Source organism: Amphiura filiformis, chromosome 5, assembly GCF_039555335.1.
Source record: "Amphiura filiformis chromosome 5, Afil_fr2py, whole genome shotgun sequence".
Lineage (NCBI taxonomy): Eukaryota > Metazoa > Echinodermata > Ophiuroidea > Amphilepidida > Amphiuridae > Amphiura > Amphiura filiformis.
The window spans coordinates 24166979-24185080 of NC_092632.1; the positions used below are offsets into that span (position 1 = coordinate 24166979).

The window sequence follows — 18102 nt, forward strand, 5'->3', positions numbered from 1 at the left end:
TACAATAGTGCAGTTTTTCCGCATTTGCATTAACAATGTTTACAATAGTGCAGTTTTACCACAAGTATATAGTTGCGGGTGTCCTCGGTTGCTCTGTTGTTTTCGCATGTACGTCCTCCTTTCCCGCCTCGTTTACAGTCTTTATAAACGCACATACCCACACACACTGGATAAATTTCCAAGCCTAAACAGTTTTCCATATCTTTCATTGCCATTGTTTTCTACTCTATATACTCCTTCAATACTGGCTACCATATACATTACATACACACGCGCACACACACCCCCATACACCCCCACACACCCCTCCCCACCCCATCACCCCAAAACAAAAGGAGAGATTGCAAGTGGCATGACATAGAAGCAACAACATATTTTGTCAATGTTTTTCATGTTTTAAAATGGCGTAGACTGAAATTTTCACCCATGTACATATCTAGTCTTCCCGTCCAATGCATAAGCATGCCCGCATTTGGGCCTTGTCGCATTATGCAAGATATATCTGCACCGTTAAATGACGAGTTCCCGTTTCTAGGGATTAATTTACGCTAGCAACCAAAAAGAAATTCCTATTAACGTGTTGAATGTACCAAGTGGAAAATCCAATTACTGTAATGAGTATGCGGTATACAATTTATCCACAGAGCTACCGATATGACTCTGTTTACTCTGCTACAATATTGCCATGTCAAACAGTACGTATTATGAATCTACTGATGTGTTTTAAACATTTATTGTTTCATGACTTGAGAAGCGAATGCTCCTGTTTGTTATACATGTTGAGATAGATTCACGTTGCAATATCCCGCGGGTTATTTCTATATTGATGTGGTTTACGACAGACAGGGGCGCGGGTTCACCGCAGAGGGGCCGTTGCCAGGTTTTCTTATCCAGTTTTGAATAAAATATTATTGCAGCCTTGCCGATCGAGGTAGTGCCAGAGCATTCGCTTATTGGTAGTTGCCGGTCAAAGCAAGTACAAATGAAATCCTACTGTTAAAGCTTCTTTTTAAAGCGAAGTTGGTGTCAAATGCATTTATCTATTGTAATGCTCTCTGATTTTGGTTGATTATAGTTTTTATTCGTTCAAAATTTTCACTAATAATAACTATCATCAAAATAGGTCATGTTTTTTAGAGCTGACATTAGTGGGTTAAACCCTTTTGAGATTAATCTCATTAAAAGACCAGAATGGATCGTTATTCCATCTGCAAAGTATTATTGAGGTGTTTTTACCTATACGCTTCGGCACCAGCTTTCCAAAACAAACAAATGGATACAAATAAATCCAAACGAATAAACAGAATCGATAAAAAAGTATGCTCTTTTAAATTACTAAATACTGTAATTCCAAATTACACGTCATAACGCTTTTACTCTATGTGCTAATAATATGTTTTCAACCATTTCAGTCCCGGTTTATATATTTCATAAAACGGTACTCGTCCTTTTTACATTTAGCAATAACATGTTTTTAACCAAAAAGAATATTTTATTTCATAAAATGAAAGTTATACTTGGTAATTACTTATTATCAAATTAATAAAGACTCCTAATTGTTGCCGATATGTTGTTGATTTTACATTATGCCATTCTTACAAAAATAAACCTCATTTTCTGTCTAATAGTTTGTTTATGTAAACGTAATGGGCTGATGCATGAAAAGAAGCCCTTCCAATTTAACACGGTTCATTGTTATTATTACTACATCAATTGGAGAAAACGAGGTTATATAAAGTAGAAGCCAAATATTATGAGAATTATTATACACGTATATTGATAATATCTGAAAGAACAGTCAGAAAATTTAATTTTAGAGTATTTTAATGCCCAACGAAACAATAGTGTATGTTATAATGAACCAGCTATTACACATTTCTTTGAATTTCGAAAATGGACCGCTGCTTTCTTGATTAATTGTACAATTCTCGCTATTCACAATAAGGGCGCCGCCAGCGGTTTGCGATGTAATCGTGATGTATCATGGGAAAAGGTCGACATCCAAGTCCGCGCAATACAAATATTACCATGCTATTACATAGGAACACGTGACAATATTTTTTAGTTTGTCAATATAACGGTGTTACACGCGAATCGATATTCAATAATACTTAATAATGTGATTTGAAATGTGCACAATTAATTTTTCTCTATCGATTTGCGTGTAATACCGTTATATTGACAAACTAAAAATATTGTCACGTGTTCCTATGTAATAGCATGGTAATATTCGTATTGCGCGGACTTGGATGTCGACCTTTTCCCATGATACATCACGATTACATCGCAAACCGTTGGCGGCGCCCTTATTGGGAATAGCGAGAATTGAATGTTTAGTTTCATGAGGTGCAATATGGACTATTCCATTCGACAAGGTTTGCTGAGGTGAAAGGGCCATTGATATTTATCCGAATGAAAGTAGTCTTTGCATTAAAACGAACAAAACATTCGATATTTGTTTTATGTAACTCATAATATTAATTTTACTTCACTTAATTTTATGAACCACAAAGAAAACAAACTGAATTTAAAAATATCTTCGTTATATTCATTTTGAAACAACACCCATACTATAATTGGTGAGTCGCGTCTGTCAGCGTTGCCATGGTAGCTGCGAGCTAGTGCGATGGAAAACTGACTCGCGCGGAGTGCTAAATGGTCTTTTGGCAGCTGACGTTAAATATAGCAAAAATAATCAGTAGTAATTAGCCAATCAAATGACAAGAATCTGTGTATGGCTTATATAAAATAATTTGAAAATCCCACTTTATTTCTTATCCATTGTACAAGCCAAGAATGTGCAATGAACAATTGCTTAATACTAAGTGCTTTCAGGTGATGATCATCGATTGCTGCATTAAATCCTTGCAATTTGTGGAAAGGATTCAAAAGTAATTGTCATCATAAAATTCATATGCTTAAAAAACAAAGCGGTCAATTTGTAAATATATGCAGTTAATTGCATAAGCTCGATTTGAAATTACTTGGTACTCTAGGTCGGTAAACATGAGTAAGATTTGATCTTTCCCTAGAGAAGTCCTTTATAGAGGGCTGAGCTTTCGGAACTCTAGCGAGTGCCATCTTCAGAGCAACTGAATATGACACTCGCTAGAGTTCCGAAAGCTCGACATCAGCCCTCTCAAAAGGACTTCTCTAGGGAAAGATCAAATCTTACTCACAATTGTATAAGCTATTCAACTTTGCTAGGTTTAGGGATTAAATCACTCATAAATTAATTTTGCGGTGGTAGAGTTCTTTCACAGACACCCTGTATTATATTTTCCACCTACCTATTTATTTTCTAAAGACCGAGGGCAAGCGTAACAACAGTATAATGGTTGATAGAATTTCATGGGACGTAGTTTCCAACCAGGTTGAATGATAAGTCTTCGATCATGTTTTAATTTTCTAGTTTAGTAATTATTTTGTTGACATGGCATGTACAGACGTTGAAGATTCAGATAGCGCACACTTAGATCGATGATCACTCACGAGGTCGTTGGTTCGAGTCTCGTCGTGATGGATGCTAATAAACACGGGAAGCTGGTTATTCTGTCCTCTGGAATGCACGTTCCCGTGTTAACAATAATGTTTATATATTCAGTAGAGAACGGTGGAAATATTCTTGCAATATCCTTATCATGGTATGCTAATCAAACTTACATTTTATTTGCCAGTTTGACATTTATAGATTAACTGGAAATATGCTGGTATAATAAAACACAAGGTAAAAAACAATATCAGTTGATCGTCCCCGTACGCTTCCTTTTTTAGGGATTCTAAAAAAAATTCGTTATTTTCTATATTCCTGGCGTAACTTTTTTGTAAATATTTGTCAAAAGTTCACATTATTCGGAAAAGATTTGCTTCTGTCGAATAAGTATTTTACAGCAGGTTTTTTTTGTTATTTTCTATATTTCTGGCGTAACTTTTTTTGTAAATATATTTCAAAAGTTCACATTATTCGGAATAGATTTGCTTCTGTACAATAAGTATTTTACAGCAGGTTTTGTTTTTAATCAACCCTTCAGACATGTCAGAACCATCAAATAACAAGAGCCTCCTCCTCTGTAAAACAACTGATATCGATATAATGATCGATTTGCATTGTAATAAATAAATAAATAAATAAATAAATAAATAAATAAATAAATAAATAAATAAATAAATAAATAAATAAATAAATAAATAAATAAATAAATAAATAAATAAATAAATAAATAAATAAATAAATAAATAAATAAAGGCCATCCTCCTCTTTCTGAAATAAAATTCCGGACCATCGACTGGTATTTTTTTAAGTACATAAGCCATCAAAATGACTAACATTTATCTGATGCATCTGATTCTATGACTAGATGATTCATACGATAAACATATGGCAGTCTGGCAGTCGCGACTTGGATTCTTAAATCTTAGGCTGGAATTTAAAGAAATCTTTTACAGTCCATGCTTATAATTGTACCTCCTATTTGATAAATTATCATAACCGTTAGACAGAATACCCAATGATAAATGACACAAAATGTCAATTAATGTGGTGTATGTTTGTACAGACAATTACAAAGACAATTACCGAAGAGTTTAAAATAATTTTTTTTCTTCATTTGTTTTTCACAATTCATTTGTAATATCCTTAGTTGTATATGTATAATAATTTTCCTCGTATCTCTCTTAAGAAGTCCTTAAACGCAGTGTTGGTCCATCCTAATTTCACTTTTTCTTCATTTTGAAACTTAAAGTTTGCCCTGTAAAAAAAAGGCGGAATTGGTATATTCGTCTCAGGTTCCATGTCAAATTACGGCTTTTCCTCCCAACTACATATAAATAATTAGATTTATGAAATTCACTTCGAGGACAGTTAAATGTCAAAAATATAAATTTTTAATAATTTAAAAATCAAAATTATTAAATATCAGAAGGACATTGCTCGTATTCAGAATGCAATATGGTGTGTCTGATGTGCTCTCAGGTCCTACAAAAATACTGTGCAAAAGTTGATACCCGATCTCTTAAATTGACACAATGTCAGAATTCCTATTTCTAGCCTTTAGGTGTTCAATGTATGAAAGAATGTGCTTCAGTATTTACCAGCTTTATGGAGACCGAGGCCAAGAGAGTATCGTGCCACAATGGCTTAAGTATTTGCGCAAGTGGTCGCAGGTTCAATCCTCTGTGTTTTATAGATCAGTTGGATGACAAAGACTTTACAATGTATTATGAATATCAGTTCAGTTGGATGACAAAGACTTTGCAATGTATAGTGGAACAGTTGGATGACAAAGACATTGCAATGCATTGTAGATCAGTTGTATGACAAAGACTTTGCAATGTATTGTGGATCAGTTGGATGACAAAGACTTTGCAATGTATTGTGGATCAGTTGGATGACAAAGACTTTGCAATGTATTGTGGAACAGTTGGATGACAAAGACTTTGCAATGTATTGTGGATCAGTTGGATGTCAAAGACTTTGCAATGTATTGTAGTTCAGTTGGATGACAAAGACTTTGCAATGTATAGTGGATCAGTTGGATGACAAAGACATTGCAATGTATTGCGGATCAGTTGGATGACAAAGACTTTGCAATGTATTGTAGATCAGTTGGATGACAAAGACATTGCAATGTATTATAGATCAGTTGGATGACAAAGACTTTGCAATGTATTGTAGATCAGTTGGATGACAAAGACTTTGCAGTGTATAGCGGATCAGTTGGATGACAAAGACATTGCAATGTATAGCGGATCAGTTGTATGACAAAGACTTTGCAATGTATTGTGGATCAGTTGGATGACAAAGACTTTGCAATGTATTGTGGATCAGTTAGATGACAAAGACTTAGCAATGTATTGTGGATCAGTTGGATGACAAAGACTTTGCAATGTATTGTAGTTCAGTTGGATGACAAAGACTTTGCAATGTATAGTGGATCAGTTGGATGACAAAGACATTGCAATGTATTGTGGATCAGTTGTATGACAAAGACTTTGCAACGTATTGTAGATCAGTTGGATGACAAAGACATTGCAATGTATAGCGGATCAGTTGGATGACAAAGACATTGCAATGTATTGTGGATCAGTTGGATGACAAAGACTTTGCAATGTATTGTAGATCAGTTGGATGACAAAGACATTGCAATGTATTGTGGATCAGTTGGATGACAAAGACATTGCAATGTATTGTAGATCAGTTGGATGACAAAGACTTTGCAATGTATTGTGGATCAGTTGTATGACAAAGACTTTGCAATGTATAGTGGATCAGTTGGATGACAAAGACTTTGCAATGTATTGTAGATCAGTTGGATGACAAAGACATTGCAATGTATTGTAGATCAGTTGGATGACAAAGACTTTGCAATGTATAGTGGATCAGTTCGATGACAAAGACATTGCAATGTATTGTAGTTCAGTTGGATGACAAAGACTTTTAAACATGTTTTGATCAATGTACTCCTGGCATTCTCTAAGTATCATGTAATTAGAGTGTCTGTATACTGAATGAAAGCTGAATTGTTTTGTCACAACAGATCTTCCTCGAAGTACCCATGTAGCATCTTGTTCCATGGCTATTATTATCTACGCTATACAATGTTCAAACTTGAGCAAATTGTAATCTTCAAACTTAATAGAAAATGTTTGGGCAGCTGTAATACTGATATCTACTTCCCTACAATGTCTTACCAAATTCTGTTTCTCAAGGTCATTGGACTTTGTATCAGACTTCTCGAAGAAACCCTCTTAAAGACTGTATTACAAGAGAAAATGGAATATATAGTTACCATGCTGTGTCGAAATCCAGCTTTCAATAACTAAATCTAAATCTCAGCCATGTAAAATAAACGCCGAGCCAAATTGAGGAGTAGATCCCATGCTCAACAAAGCATAAAATTGCTTGATCTGCATAGCGTAACTGAATGAACAAATGCTTAACATCTTGTAGCATCGAAGTAATGCACAACAGGTACCAAATAAATGTATCTTTTTTTAATGGTTTTAGTACTTGTCCTTATTTATCAAGACCTGAACGACCATGAATACGACAGTATGCTATTTTTGGCACGTTTGCTAGGGTTGTTATTATATTTTATTATTCCGAATTGAAATTTGAGAAGGAAAAATAACAAATTGATAAAGTCGATGATATAGTCAGCGTCATCTGAAAAATAAAAACGCAGAGGATATTTTGTTACCTAAAACAAGCACATGTAGCGCATACACTATTATCGCAAAAGGGCTGTAATATTTACTTCAAATACTCACTGCCTGTCGAATTTGATCAATAAAATCTAACGTGATTTTTCGGCAATAGTAATATTAAAGCAAAGTGTGCGTGCAATGTTGGGTGGTCCAAGACCTCTACATATATATTAGAACTGACCTTAAACACGCCAAGCGTTAATAACTATTCTTATTCAGTTAAGAGTTATATATTGCTTCTTTCCCGCTCTTTTTCTTCAACCTCTTCCTCAATATTGTCTGTATTTTATTACCCGTCATCTTTTTTTCTCCCCATTATTATATTTGTGTATTTCTTTTGTTGCTCTGTCTACCACCCCTTTAATTATACATTCTCCCTGTCCTCTTGTTTTTTGTAGTTATTTATTCTACATGTCTCTGTCTCTTCACATTCTTCCCGTCCTCTTTCTGATTTTGTCTGGACTACCTGTCTCTATCTCTGTATTTAATCTGCCTCTTGTCAGCGCATCTTAATGCTGTCCGCGTCTTCTCGCTCTCGCTCTCCTGCTTCTCTTGCTTCCACTTTGGTTTGTCTCTCGTGTCTCTTTACATTATACAGATCTTCTATGTGATTTAGTCCGTACTCCTGCTCTTGCCTTTGTTTTATTTTGTCTCCTATCAGCTTTTTAAATCTTACTTTTCTATCCGTGTCTTCTCTCGCGCTCTTTCACTCTCTGCTCTTTAGATCCTGATTTTTTTACAAATCCATCAAGCATTTGTAAAAAAGCTACTAATCAGTAATATATTGCAATTTTATTTCCTGTTGTGAAGCTGCGTACTCTTCAAGTATACAATATAATGTCATTTCACTAGAAAATGTGAATGACACAATATTCATTATCGAATGGCATATGTAGAGAAAACACTTTCCGTTATTGAAGTCACGTTAATAGACAGGTACAATTCTTGATAATGGCGTTACTTCACATATTCTCCACCCACCCACGTATAGTCGGCAATCATAAATATGCGATTGAAATGGGATTGAATATTTCTATTCCTTTGTGTTATAAAAGCCGGCAATATCAACTAGCAAGTGATGTAAATTGGTTAGAAAATAATTCTGGATGTTTTTCATCAATATGGCCGGAATTATGCCCTGAAGTTGGAATCATGTGCAAGACGGTGATAGGTTTAACATTTAAGTGGAGAATATCCCCCTGTAGCTCCCTGTATTCTCGTTAGTGTGGAAAGGTGGATCCTAATTAATTAACCTTTTCTGGAAATGATTTCCCCAAAACTAACCAAAATATTCTTTCAACAGTATAGGCATTATCTAGTAATAATAATAATTAATAAATACATGTAAGTCCAAAGTTGACCTAAAGTTTGCAGTATGAATTTTAATACCCGGTACATTCAGAGATCATTGTATGAATGTGCAATTATATTGGATTTAAAGAACTGCGTCCTGGTGCACACGGTTGCTTTAAAATCTTAGCGATATGATATGTCCAGAGAATTGCCTAATATAAGAAGTTGCCCTTTGGACTAAACGTCACAACCTATCATGGGTTTCTCGTTTCCAAGATTAAGAAATATAATTTTGTTTTGTGACTTAGGACTCAGCATTGATTCAGTCATCCAATGATGTGAGGTTTTGATTTTCATTCGATTTATTCTACATTATATAAATTACATGTCAAACAAATCATGTGTTCCCTAATTTGACATTCAACCAAATCATAGCTGCAAACTATAACCTTTCACATGTAATCAACCAATGCTAATATCAATGTTTTTACGCGATCTGTACATATTATAAATAATAAGCCCAGATATAGGATTTCCGTGGAGAACTAGTTTATAAATCAAATACCGGGAATTGTAATGTACATGTAATATAATGGTCATGACATATGCACGTATTATCTTAACCCGTTCAGGTAACATAATCAGTACAATTGCTTTATAGTGTAGCACAATGTTAGGGTAACACTGACTTATTCATCGATTTTGTTCAATTATTGGTTGTTTTAATTAAGGCTATTTTAGTCGTTTACGCATTGGATTGGCCAATCGTCATATTTCTGTAAATTAAAACTTTTAAAATAAGGTTGCCGTATTAAAATATTATCTAATCTTAAATTGATTTGAATACTAAATAACTCATTCATTTCATTCATAATCATAGCTGCAAAGTTGATCGCAGTTTTGGAGTATTATGAGTTTACACAGCATTATCAGACTCAGAGATAATTTTTTGAATGTGCAATCATATTGGATTTAATTAACTGTGTCCTGGACGTTGCACAAAGTTGCTTGAAAATCCTAGCGATAGGAAATATGTATCCAGAGAATTTCCTAATATTAGACGCTGCCCTTTGGACTAAACAACATCTATCATAAGTTTCTTGTTTTCAAGATTAAGAAATATAATCTTGTTTTGTGACATAAGACTCTGCATAGATTCAATCATTTATTGGATGTGAGTTTTTGATTTTCATTCGATTTATTCTACATTATATAAATTACATGTCAAACAAATCATGTGGTCCCTAATTTGACATTCAACCAAATCATAGCTGCAAACTATAACCTTTCACATGTAATCAACCAATGCTAATATCAATGTTTTTACGCGATCTGTACATATTATAAATAATAAGCCCAGATATAGGATTTCCGTGGAGAACTTGTTTATAAATCAAATACCGGGAATTGTAAAGTACATGTAATATAATGGTCATGACATATGCACGTATTATCTTAACCCGTTCAGGTAACATAATCAGTACAATTGCTTTATAGTGTAGCACAATGTTAGGGTAACACTGACTTATTCATCGATTTTGTTCAATTATTGGTTGTTTTAATTAAGACTATTTTAGTCCTTTGCGCACTGGGTTGGTCAATCGTCATATTTCTGTAAATCAAAATTTTTAAAACATGGTTGCCGTATTAAAACATTATCTAATCTTAAATTGATTTGAATACTAAATAACTCATTCATTTTATTCAATAATCATAGCTGCAAAGTTGACCTCAGGTTATGGAGTATTATGAGTTTACACAGCATATTCGGATCATGTTTTGAATGTGCAATCATATTGGATTTAATTAACTGTGTCCTGGATGTTGCACAAAGTTGCTTGAAAATCCTAGCGATGTGAAATAATTATGTATCCAGATAATTTCCTAATATTAGACGCTGCCCTTTGTACTAAACTACATCTTTCATAGTTTTCTTGTTTTCCCGATTAAGAAATATAATCTTGTTTTGTGACTTGGGACTCTGCATAGATTCAATCATTTACAGAATGTGAGGTTTTGATGTTCATTCGATTTATTCTACATTATATAAATTACATGTCACACAAATCATGTGTTCCCTAATTGGACATGCAACCAAATCATAGCTGCAAACTATAACCTTTCACATGTAATCAACCAATGCTAATATCAATGTTTTACGCGATCCGTACATATTATAAATAATAAGCCCAGATATAGGATTTCAGTGGAGAACTTGTTTATAAATCAAATACCTGGAATTGTAATGTACATTGAATATTTGACAAGGGAGTAAACAGTAGTGGTCATGACAGTTACTTACGTATGCACGCATTATTTTGTCACGTATGTAACATAATCAGTGTAATTGCTTATAGCAATTTGTTAAGGTAGCACTGACTTATACGTTGAATTTGTTCAGTTATTGGCTTTTTCATTACGACTATTAGTCTTTTGCTATTTTTAAGCACTGAATTGGACAATCGCAGTATTTGTAGAAATCCAAGCAGCTTTTAATTATCTATATTACACGGAGACCAGACTAAATTTGCCGTATTATTACATCCTTTTGATTTGAACAGTGATAAATGACACCATGGAATACTGAATTACACAATAAAGTTGCATGTATTAAGATAATTTGGAGATATTTCAAGAAAAAAAGAAATAAAAGAAACGCACGTTTCTGTTAATGGTTTCCAGATAAAACAAAATATATATACATTTATATAGACATGACCTTAATCTTTCACTTAGGGAGTGTAGACTTCAAATGGAGTCCTACCCATTCTGGAAACCCTATTTTAAATTCACACTCTCTGTATCACCATAGACCATCTAAATACATGGTCTATGGTATCACTCTGTGGCAGATTAAGGTCGTGTCTTCCATAAAGGGGTGTGTGGATGTCAACTGAAAACCCAATCATTGATGAACTCATTTTGATGACCTCGTTTCTAAGAAACAGGCGACAGGGAAATAAGATATGTAAGTGCAGTATTTATGAATAATTAAAAGGCAGAAAATATTCCCTTGTTACCCACAGAGCTGGATTAATTGAGTTCCATGTTGTTACTCCATTTTGTATTGAAATCGATTTTTTATCATAAGTTTGGTTGTTAGCATTAACAAATGTGACTTGATAGCGATGCACACAAATTGAAGTCAAACATTAAATAATAAGAAATTGTTTATCATTATGAATTGGTGGTGATGTATTTGCTATTTTTTAGACGCTATAAACACACAGCTATAGTTTTTATTTTAAAATCAGTGAGTCAGCGGTTAATCTCTTTTTTAGAATAATACAATGTGAAAGACAGTGTGATGTAAAATATACTTGGTGAACAGGGACGAACTTAAATACATTGATTTAATTTGCGAAGCACAATACTCCCTTTACAAAAAATAATGCAACACTCAATTTTCAACATATTCAAGGTTAAAAAATAAGATATGTGATTTTTGTAGTGGCACTGGGCACTTTCGTTTGACATTTATTGGGAACAAACGTATAATTCAAATACGGTATTTGGTCATTTTGAATAAAAATTGTTTTAACATTCATTATTGGTCATTATAGGGAAAATGGAAGCGTCAACCAACAATAACCTTTTTTGCTTGATTGCTTTAGGGTACGTCAAATGTATACTAAAGTGCAGATTTTGGCCTGTATTCTAAAACTCCATTGAATATGCAATTGAGCTTTGTTTCATCTGGCAAAACAGAATGAATGCTTGATTAGTAAAATGGTGCTTGCTGTATTTTTCTGACGTCGGTAGTATAGTTCAAGAGCTTAGGTTTAGATCTAATACTTTAATACGATGTCCACGCGATTATTATAGTACATTTGATTTCAGTATCTCGCCTGAGAATAACCTACCTAATAACAAGGAGCAACCAACATCAATTTTTACAACGAAAATATCAAAAGGTACAATTACATAAGAAATTCACTTCCTTGCATTCGACAGCTATCGTTTTATACTGTTGTACAAATAGTATTCCTTGATTTAAATGTCATTATTCAAATTAGATTAGCAATTGTTTTGCTATAGCTCCATTTATTCATTTTATTAAAATGTGTTTATTGACAAGCGGACGGTTAGAGTAGACTGGAACACTGGCTATGCTGATTTCCTAAAAGAAAGATTCACTGTGTTCACATTATTGAGATCGATTACTCCAATTCTTGTTGTTAAAAGACATCACAGCAGTACGTGTTGTATTTCTTCTTAACATCAATTGATAATACATGAGTCCTTGCCTAGTACATTAACACCGATGTGCAAATACATTACGTGCATCCTATCCCCTTTTCCTCCGCGCATCACGTCTACTTCCGGTAATATCTCAAGGTATTGTGGGTAAAAACAATCAACAAGTCAAATCGTGCATGCAGCGAAATATATATTGGGCAAATCTGGCACACGCTATTAGCTGTTGACATGACATTTTTGTGCACAGGTAAGTGCACGTAGTCGTACCAAAAATATGAAATCATGTACTCTCACACAAAACCTCAAGCTACCACTCTCGTAATATATTAAAATCGTAAGTTGTACCGTATTACCAGTACAACTCAATTGTGCTACTTCTGGCAATCATTCTTAAAGTAATAGTTTTTAGTTTCCACATTTAGTAACAGTTAGCCAGCCAATCGGTAAGACAGACAGAAGGACAGACGGTCCGATAGACATACCTATACACACCCCTACATACGAACACACCCCCCGGGACACACCCCTGTCATATTTCCATGCAACACAATTTTAGACATTGGTGTGAATTATTAGCAACCAAATCAGCATACGGTAGTTTTATCATATCTCACAATACCATTTCACACTATTCCTCTCCCTTTTCAAATCTTCACACACGCCAAGGCCTTCATACCCACACAGCCCCACCCCACACAACCCACCACCCCTTCCACCCCTCACAAACAACTAGCAAACAAACAACGAATCAGTATTGATCTATTAAACTTACTTTTGCATGTAGAAACAAGACAATAATATTAGTAACGTAGTTTTTCCAGCGTAAGGAATACCATTAAAATTGATTTTGATTCATGCATGCAAATAAGTTAACACACATCTACCCCAACCACACCAAACAACCACACACCATACTCCCCAAACATACCCACCCACTACATTACACACACCCCTATCACATACCCCGCACATATTTAGGTTGACCTTGGCAAATGTTGCATTAAATGATTGTTGCATATACTTGTGAAAGATTTACATACTTATTTGGTCAACGTTTTACGCAAAACCCTGCTTAGGGTCGTTTTAACTTTGAACTAGGTGTACATGTACTTACAGGAAATAGCCTTCGTGGTTGTAGAAAGGTATAGAATAGGTCACAAGCCATCTGTTAGTTCTTTTGCAATCAAAATATGGCGACGTCCATGCTCCATCATCTTCCGACACAAAGGCATAAGAAGCATCTTCTGTCTGAGCATTAGTTGTTTCATTATATCTATGAATTAGCCATCCCTTTTTAAGGTTATCTGACGTAGCAGCAGCCTGCTTATAACTTGTAAACCATTCTGTAGCATTTGTCGCTTCAGATGTATAGTTATACTTTGTTCCCATATCAACTTCGGTCATAACTTGATGATCTTCTGATTCGTAATATGTACATGGTGCAAATAATTCTATTTCATCTGAATAAGCATAACGATCAAATGCAATACAAGAGCCTGAAATATAGACGTTATTTTCCACAGTGTTACGTACAATTGAATAGAGCATCTGCTCATGGTAGAAGACACTATCTTGAGATCTTTGTCTACAGTAGAAGCTGTTCAACAGATTAGCAGCATAAACAGCTATACTAGAGTTGTCCAGAAAACTTACATAGTAAGATATGGTATCATTAACATTACCACTACCAAAAGTCAAATCAATTTCTTGTCTTGTGCATTCTTTTGCAAGTTTAACTTTGTCTAAAGATTCTATGAGTGCAAGTAAGGGATCTGCTTCTTTTTTAAAGTCCACAGAGACAGCTGTATTCCGCCTGGCCCGCTTCAGGCGTAATTGCCCACCGCGCATTGAATTGACGTACGTGTATTGAGTACTATCTAAAGTAGATAGCATTTGCATTTCTGATTTGTGGGAAGATATTGATTGGTCCATAATGGAGATCTCTTGAGAAGGGGAGTTTACATCTTTTTTTGCTGTCAGCTGTTCTGTTAACCTCCCTGACGTATCATCATCATCGTCGTAATCCTGATGTATGATTTCCAACATGGTTGCTTTAGATCCCGCTTTTGAATTGGATGCCGAAGCCCTATCTGTCGAATTTAACATTGTATTGTTCAAACTAGGTGCCTGCTGGCCAGATACGCCTTCGCGTTCGACAGCTGCAAAAGCATAATTTCCAACGGGACAACACATTATTGCTAGTAAGAGAAGCAACAGACTAGTAGATCCACACATCAACATATCACTTATACAATGGGCCACAATGGCCTTACTTGTAAAACCTAAAGGTTGATAAGCCATCTTCAACTGTGCTGCTTATAATGCATATACAGGGTTTTTACCTATAATAAAAGGTAAAAACCAATAACCAATAACGGTATTCACTCCGCTGTGCTGCCCTATAAAATATAATGGCGGAGTACAGTTCTATTACAAAGTCATGCAATAGTTGGTATGATTTCCACGAGGGCGAAAAAAGCAATTAATGCAGCCCAACTGACATAATAAATTGCCGTCTTTGAGGTGAAGAAACCAGCAACTTTATATCCCCGTGGGGTAAAACAAATGAAATACCGCCTTTAATCCAATCAAGTGTACGCTCACATATAAATATATCACATCATCCGAGAAGACAAAATCTACAGATTTTTTCTCTTTTTAGATGTATGCTCGTTCTTGCAGAAAATCTGGGTTTCACTTGTCAAGTATAAGACGCTTGATTAACAATACTGTAGTGAATATCCATGATAGTATGGCATCATCGTCTTGATCATCATCATTAGATTTCCATTAATGGCTGATTTATCTTTGCTGGGTTGTTGACTTAACATAGCTTGACGATACAGAAAAAGCCAGTAGAGCAAAGTGCACACAAGGTACCTTGATATTATGCCTGTCCTCAGGTTGCCTGCAAAATAGATCCCGTTGAGGATGACGATGGAGGAGGTTGCACCAGCCACTGATCGAGCGAGCGAGCAAAAACGAGCTAGCTAGCGCTGTGCAGCCTGTCTGCGCATATATTCGTCCGGGTTTGGTTTAATGGGATTGTTCTCTAACTGAAATACATGGGACCTGATGGGCTATGGAAATCAGTACAAGCATTGATATTATCTGACGCACGGTGGCGCCAATTGGAGTGTAGTCAGCAGGAAAAAGATAATTGGGTTGTTAGAACACTTGGGGAAATGTGGTTAAATTAAGTGTACTGTATGAATGATGATGATGATGGTGGTGGTGATTATTAATGATGATGGTGATGATTAATGATGATGGTGATGATGATGATGATGATGATGATAATTATGATGATGATAATGATGATTCAAAAACAAAACAAAACTAACGCAGTTTTATGTAACCCGAATTCCCTTATAATGTAAATCACATAATACAAATTGTTGCAACCTGCACTGTTGCAGCTATTAAAAGGATATTTCGTGATCCACAGCATCATCCCCCCACTTTTCTCAAAAAATGTTGAGATTTTTATATCACTGGAAACCTCTGGCTATATAATGTTTATGTACAAAAAATTTCTTGCAGATCAATTCGTTTAGCAAAGATATCATGAAATTTGAATTTCGTTCTGGTATACCAGAACGAAATTACAACACATTGTCTATGGAGCAGTGTAATACACATAATCATGCATAACTCGCAAACGCAAAATCGGAATCAACTGAAATTTTGGGAATAAGATTTTTTTGTGATTATCTATTGAAAAATGTTATAAAAAGATGATGATAGGATCACGAAATACTCCTTTAAGGACTATTAGTATTAACGTCTTTTTTTCAAAGAGATAAGATGTGAACTAAAATGAAAAAATAATCATGTCATCTGTGAGATCAATGTTTGTTTCTTTGTTTGTATGAGCGTGGTTCGTTCGTTCGTTTGTTTGTTTGTGTCTTTGTTGTTAATCAACTTTGTTTACATTGTTGTTTACTTTGTTTACTTTTTAAAATGTTTGTATCGGCCGATTGAACTTTGCTATCACATTCTAGAACCTGATTTTGTTACCTTATTTCTTCATTTATTTTTAGCATGATTCTCCGAATATTCGTACGAGAAAGCTTAAATAAAACCAAAATGGCAAATAAACATTGACTTTGTACTGTAGGGGAAAGTGGGGTAACGCCGGACTGTGGGGAATCCCGGACACATCGATTGCAGCTAAACGGAAAAGGGTGGCACTATTATACTACCTTGGGGTATTAGCTACCTCAAGGTGTACCTCACATGTACTATTACCAGCGCTTTGGGTCTCGTCTTTCTTTGTGAAAATTACGAAAAAACAAGAATTGTCATTTTTGACTTTTTATCTGAAAAGTGATTTATAAGCTGGGTGACAGTTAATGCGACAAAGGACACAGATGAAGTATGGATGAAAATTATGTTTGATACTTGATTGTTAGCTGTATGTATGAAATTTGGTATCTTAAAAATGGATTTGTAGAACAAGCACTGAAAAATTAAGTCGGGACCGTGAGGGGTAATCCCGGACACACATGCATTCTCTATACAGATGGGGTAATGCCGGACACTTGCTATTTCGACAATATAGACAACAATGACCGCCCCATAGTTGTATGCTTGAGGTAACAGAAGTATCTAATACATTCTAGAGGATTATCATCCTTCTCCACTTTCCCTTTTAGCAGCAATCATTGTGTCCGGGATTACCCCGTGTCCGGCATTACCCCATTATTTTTTACCATTTTGTTTTTTAATTATAACTTATTAACTATAGACGTTGAGTTATTAAAAACTGGTAAGTAGTTGGAACATTACTCCTACTTTGCATTGATATGATTTTCACTGATGAACTTTATTTAATCTTGTACCTGTGTAGCCTTAACGAAAGGTGCCCGGGATTACCCCACTTTCCCCTACTAAGGTCAAATTGCATCGACCATCGCAAGGAAGCCATAGTTGTTAATTTTGTAATTAGGAAATCAAAATATCTCCTATTGATGGCACATGTATTATACCAAAGGACTTTTTTAACATGGCTCGTCCAAATATAAATCAATTCTTTCTTAAATGTCACTTTTTACCCTGGCAACAGAGATTTGTAGATATTTAGGTTCGTTGAGTTCTTCACATAAGAAACATTCAAAATATCTCAAAAGATTTCTAGTAACAATCATTATGATTACACCTGCAGTTGTAATTACAATGTGGATTCAAAAAGTCAGAAAGTCAATTCTAAGTTTAAAAAGCTTTTATATCAATTGTCATTTTATAGGAAGTTGAACTGTGTAAATACAGGCTACGTGTGTATTATGCCTACTGTAGGGAAATGACACCAGACATACACCCAACCCCACCCCTCCCTCCCCCCACACACATACAAAGAAACAAGTAAAACCGCACTATAGAATTAGTGTTACATTAAAAAAA

At 34.9% G+C, this 18102-nt stretch overlaps 1 protein-coding gene across 1 annotated transcript in view; it reads right to left on the reverse strand.

The window, feature by feature from the left end:
* LOC140152833 (metabotropic glycine receptor-like) overlaps positions 1-15731 on the reverse strand; it is a 132636-nt gene extending 116905 nt beyond the window's left edge. The window contains exon 1 of the mRNA XM_072175348.1: positions 13814-15731. Within this exon, the coding sequence (XP_072031449.1) occupies positions 13814-15000 (1187 nt within the window). The 5' untranslated portion in view covers positions 15001-15731. The remainder of the gene's footprint in view (positions 1-13813) is intronic.
* Between the last annotated feature and the right edge of the window lie 2371 nt (positions 15732-18102).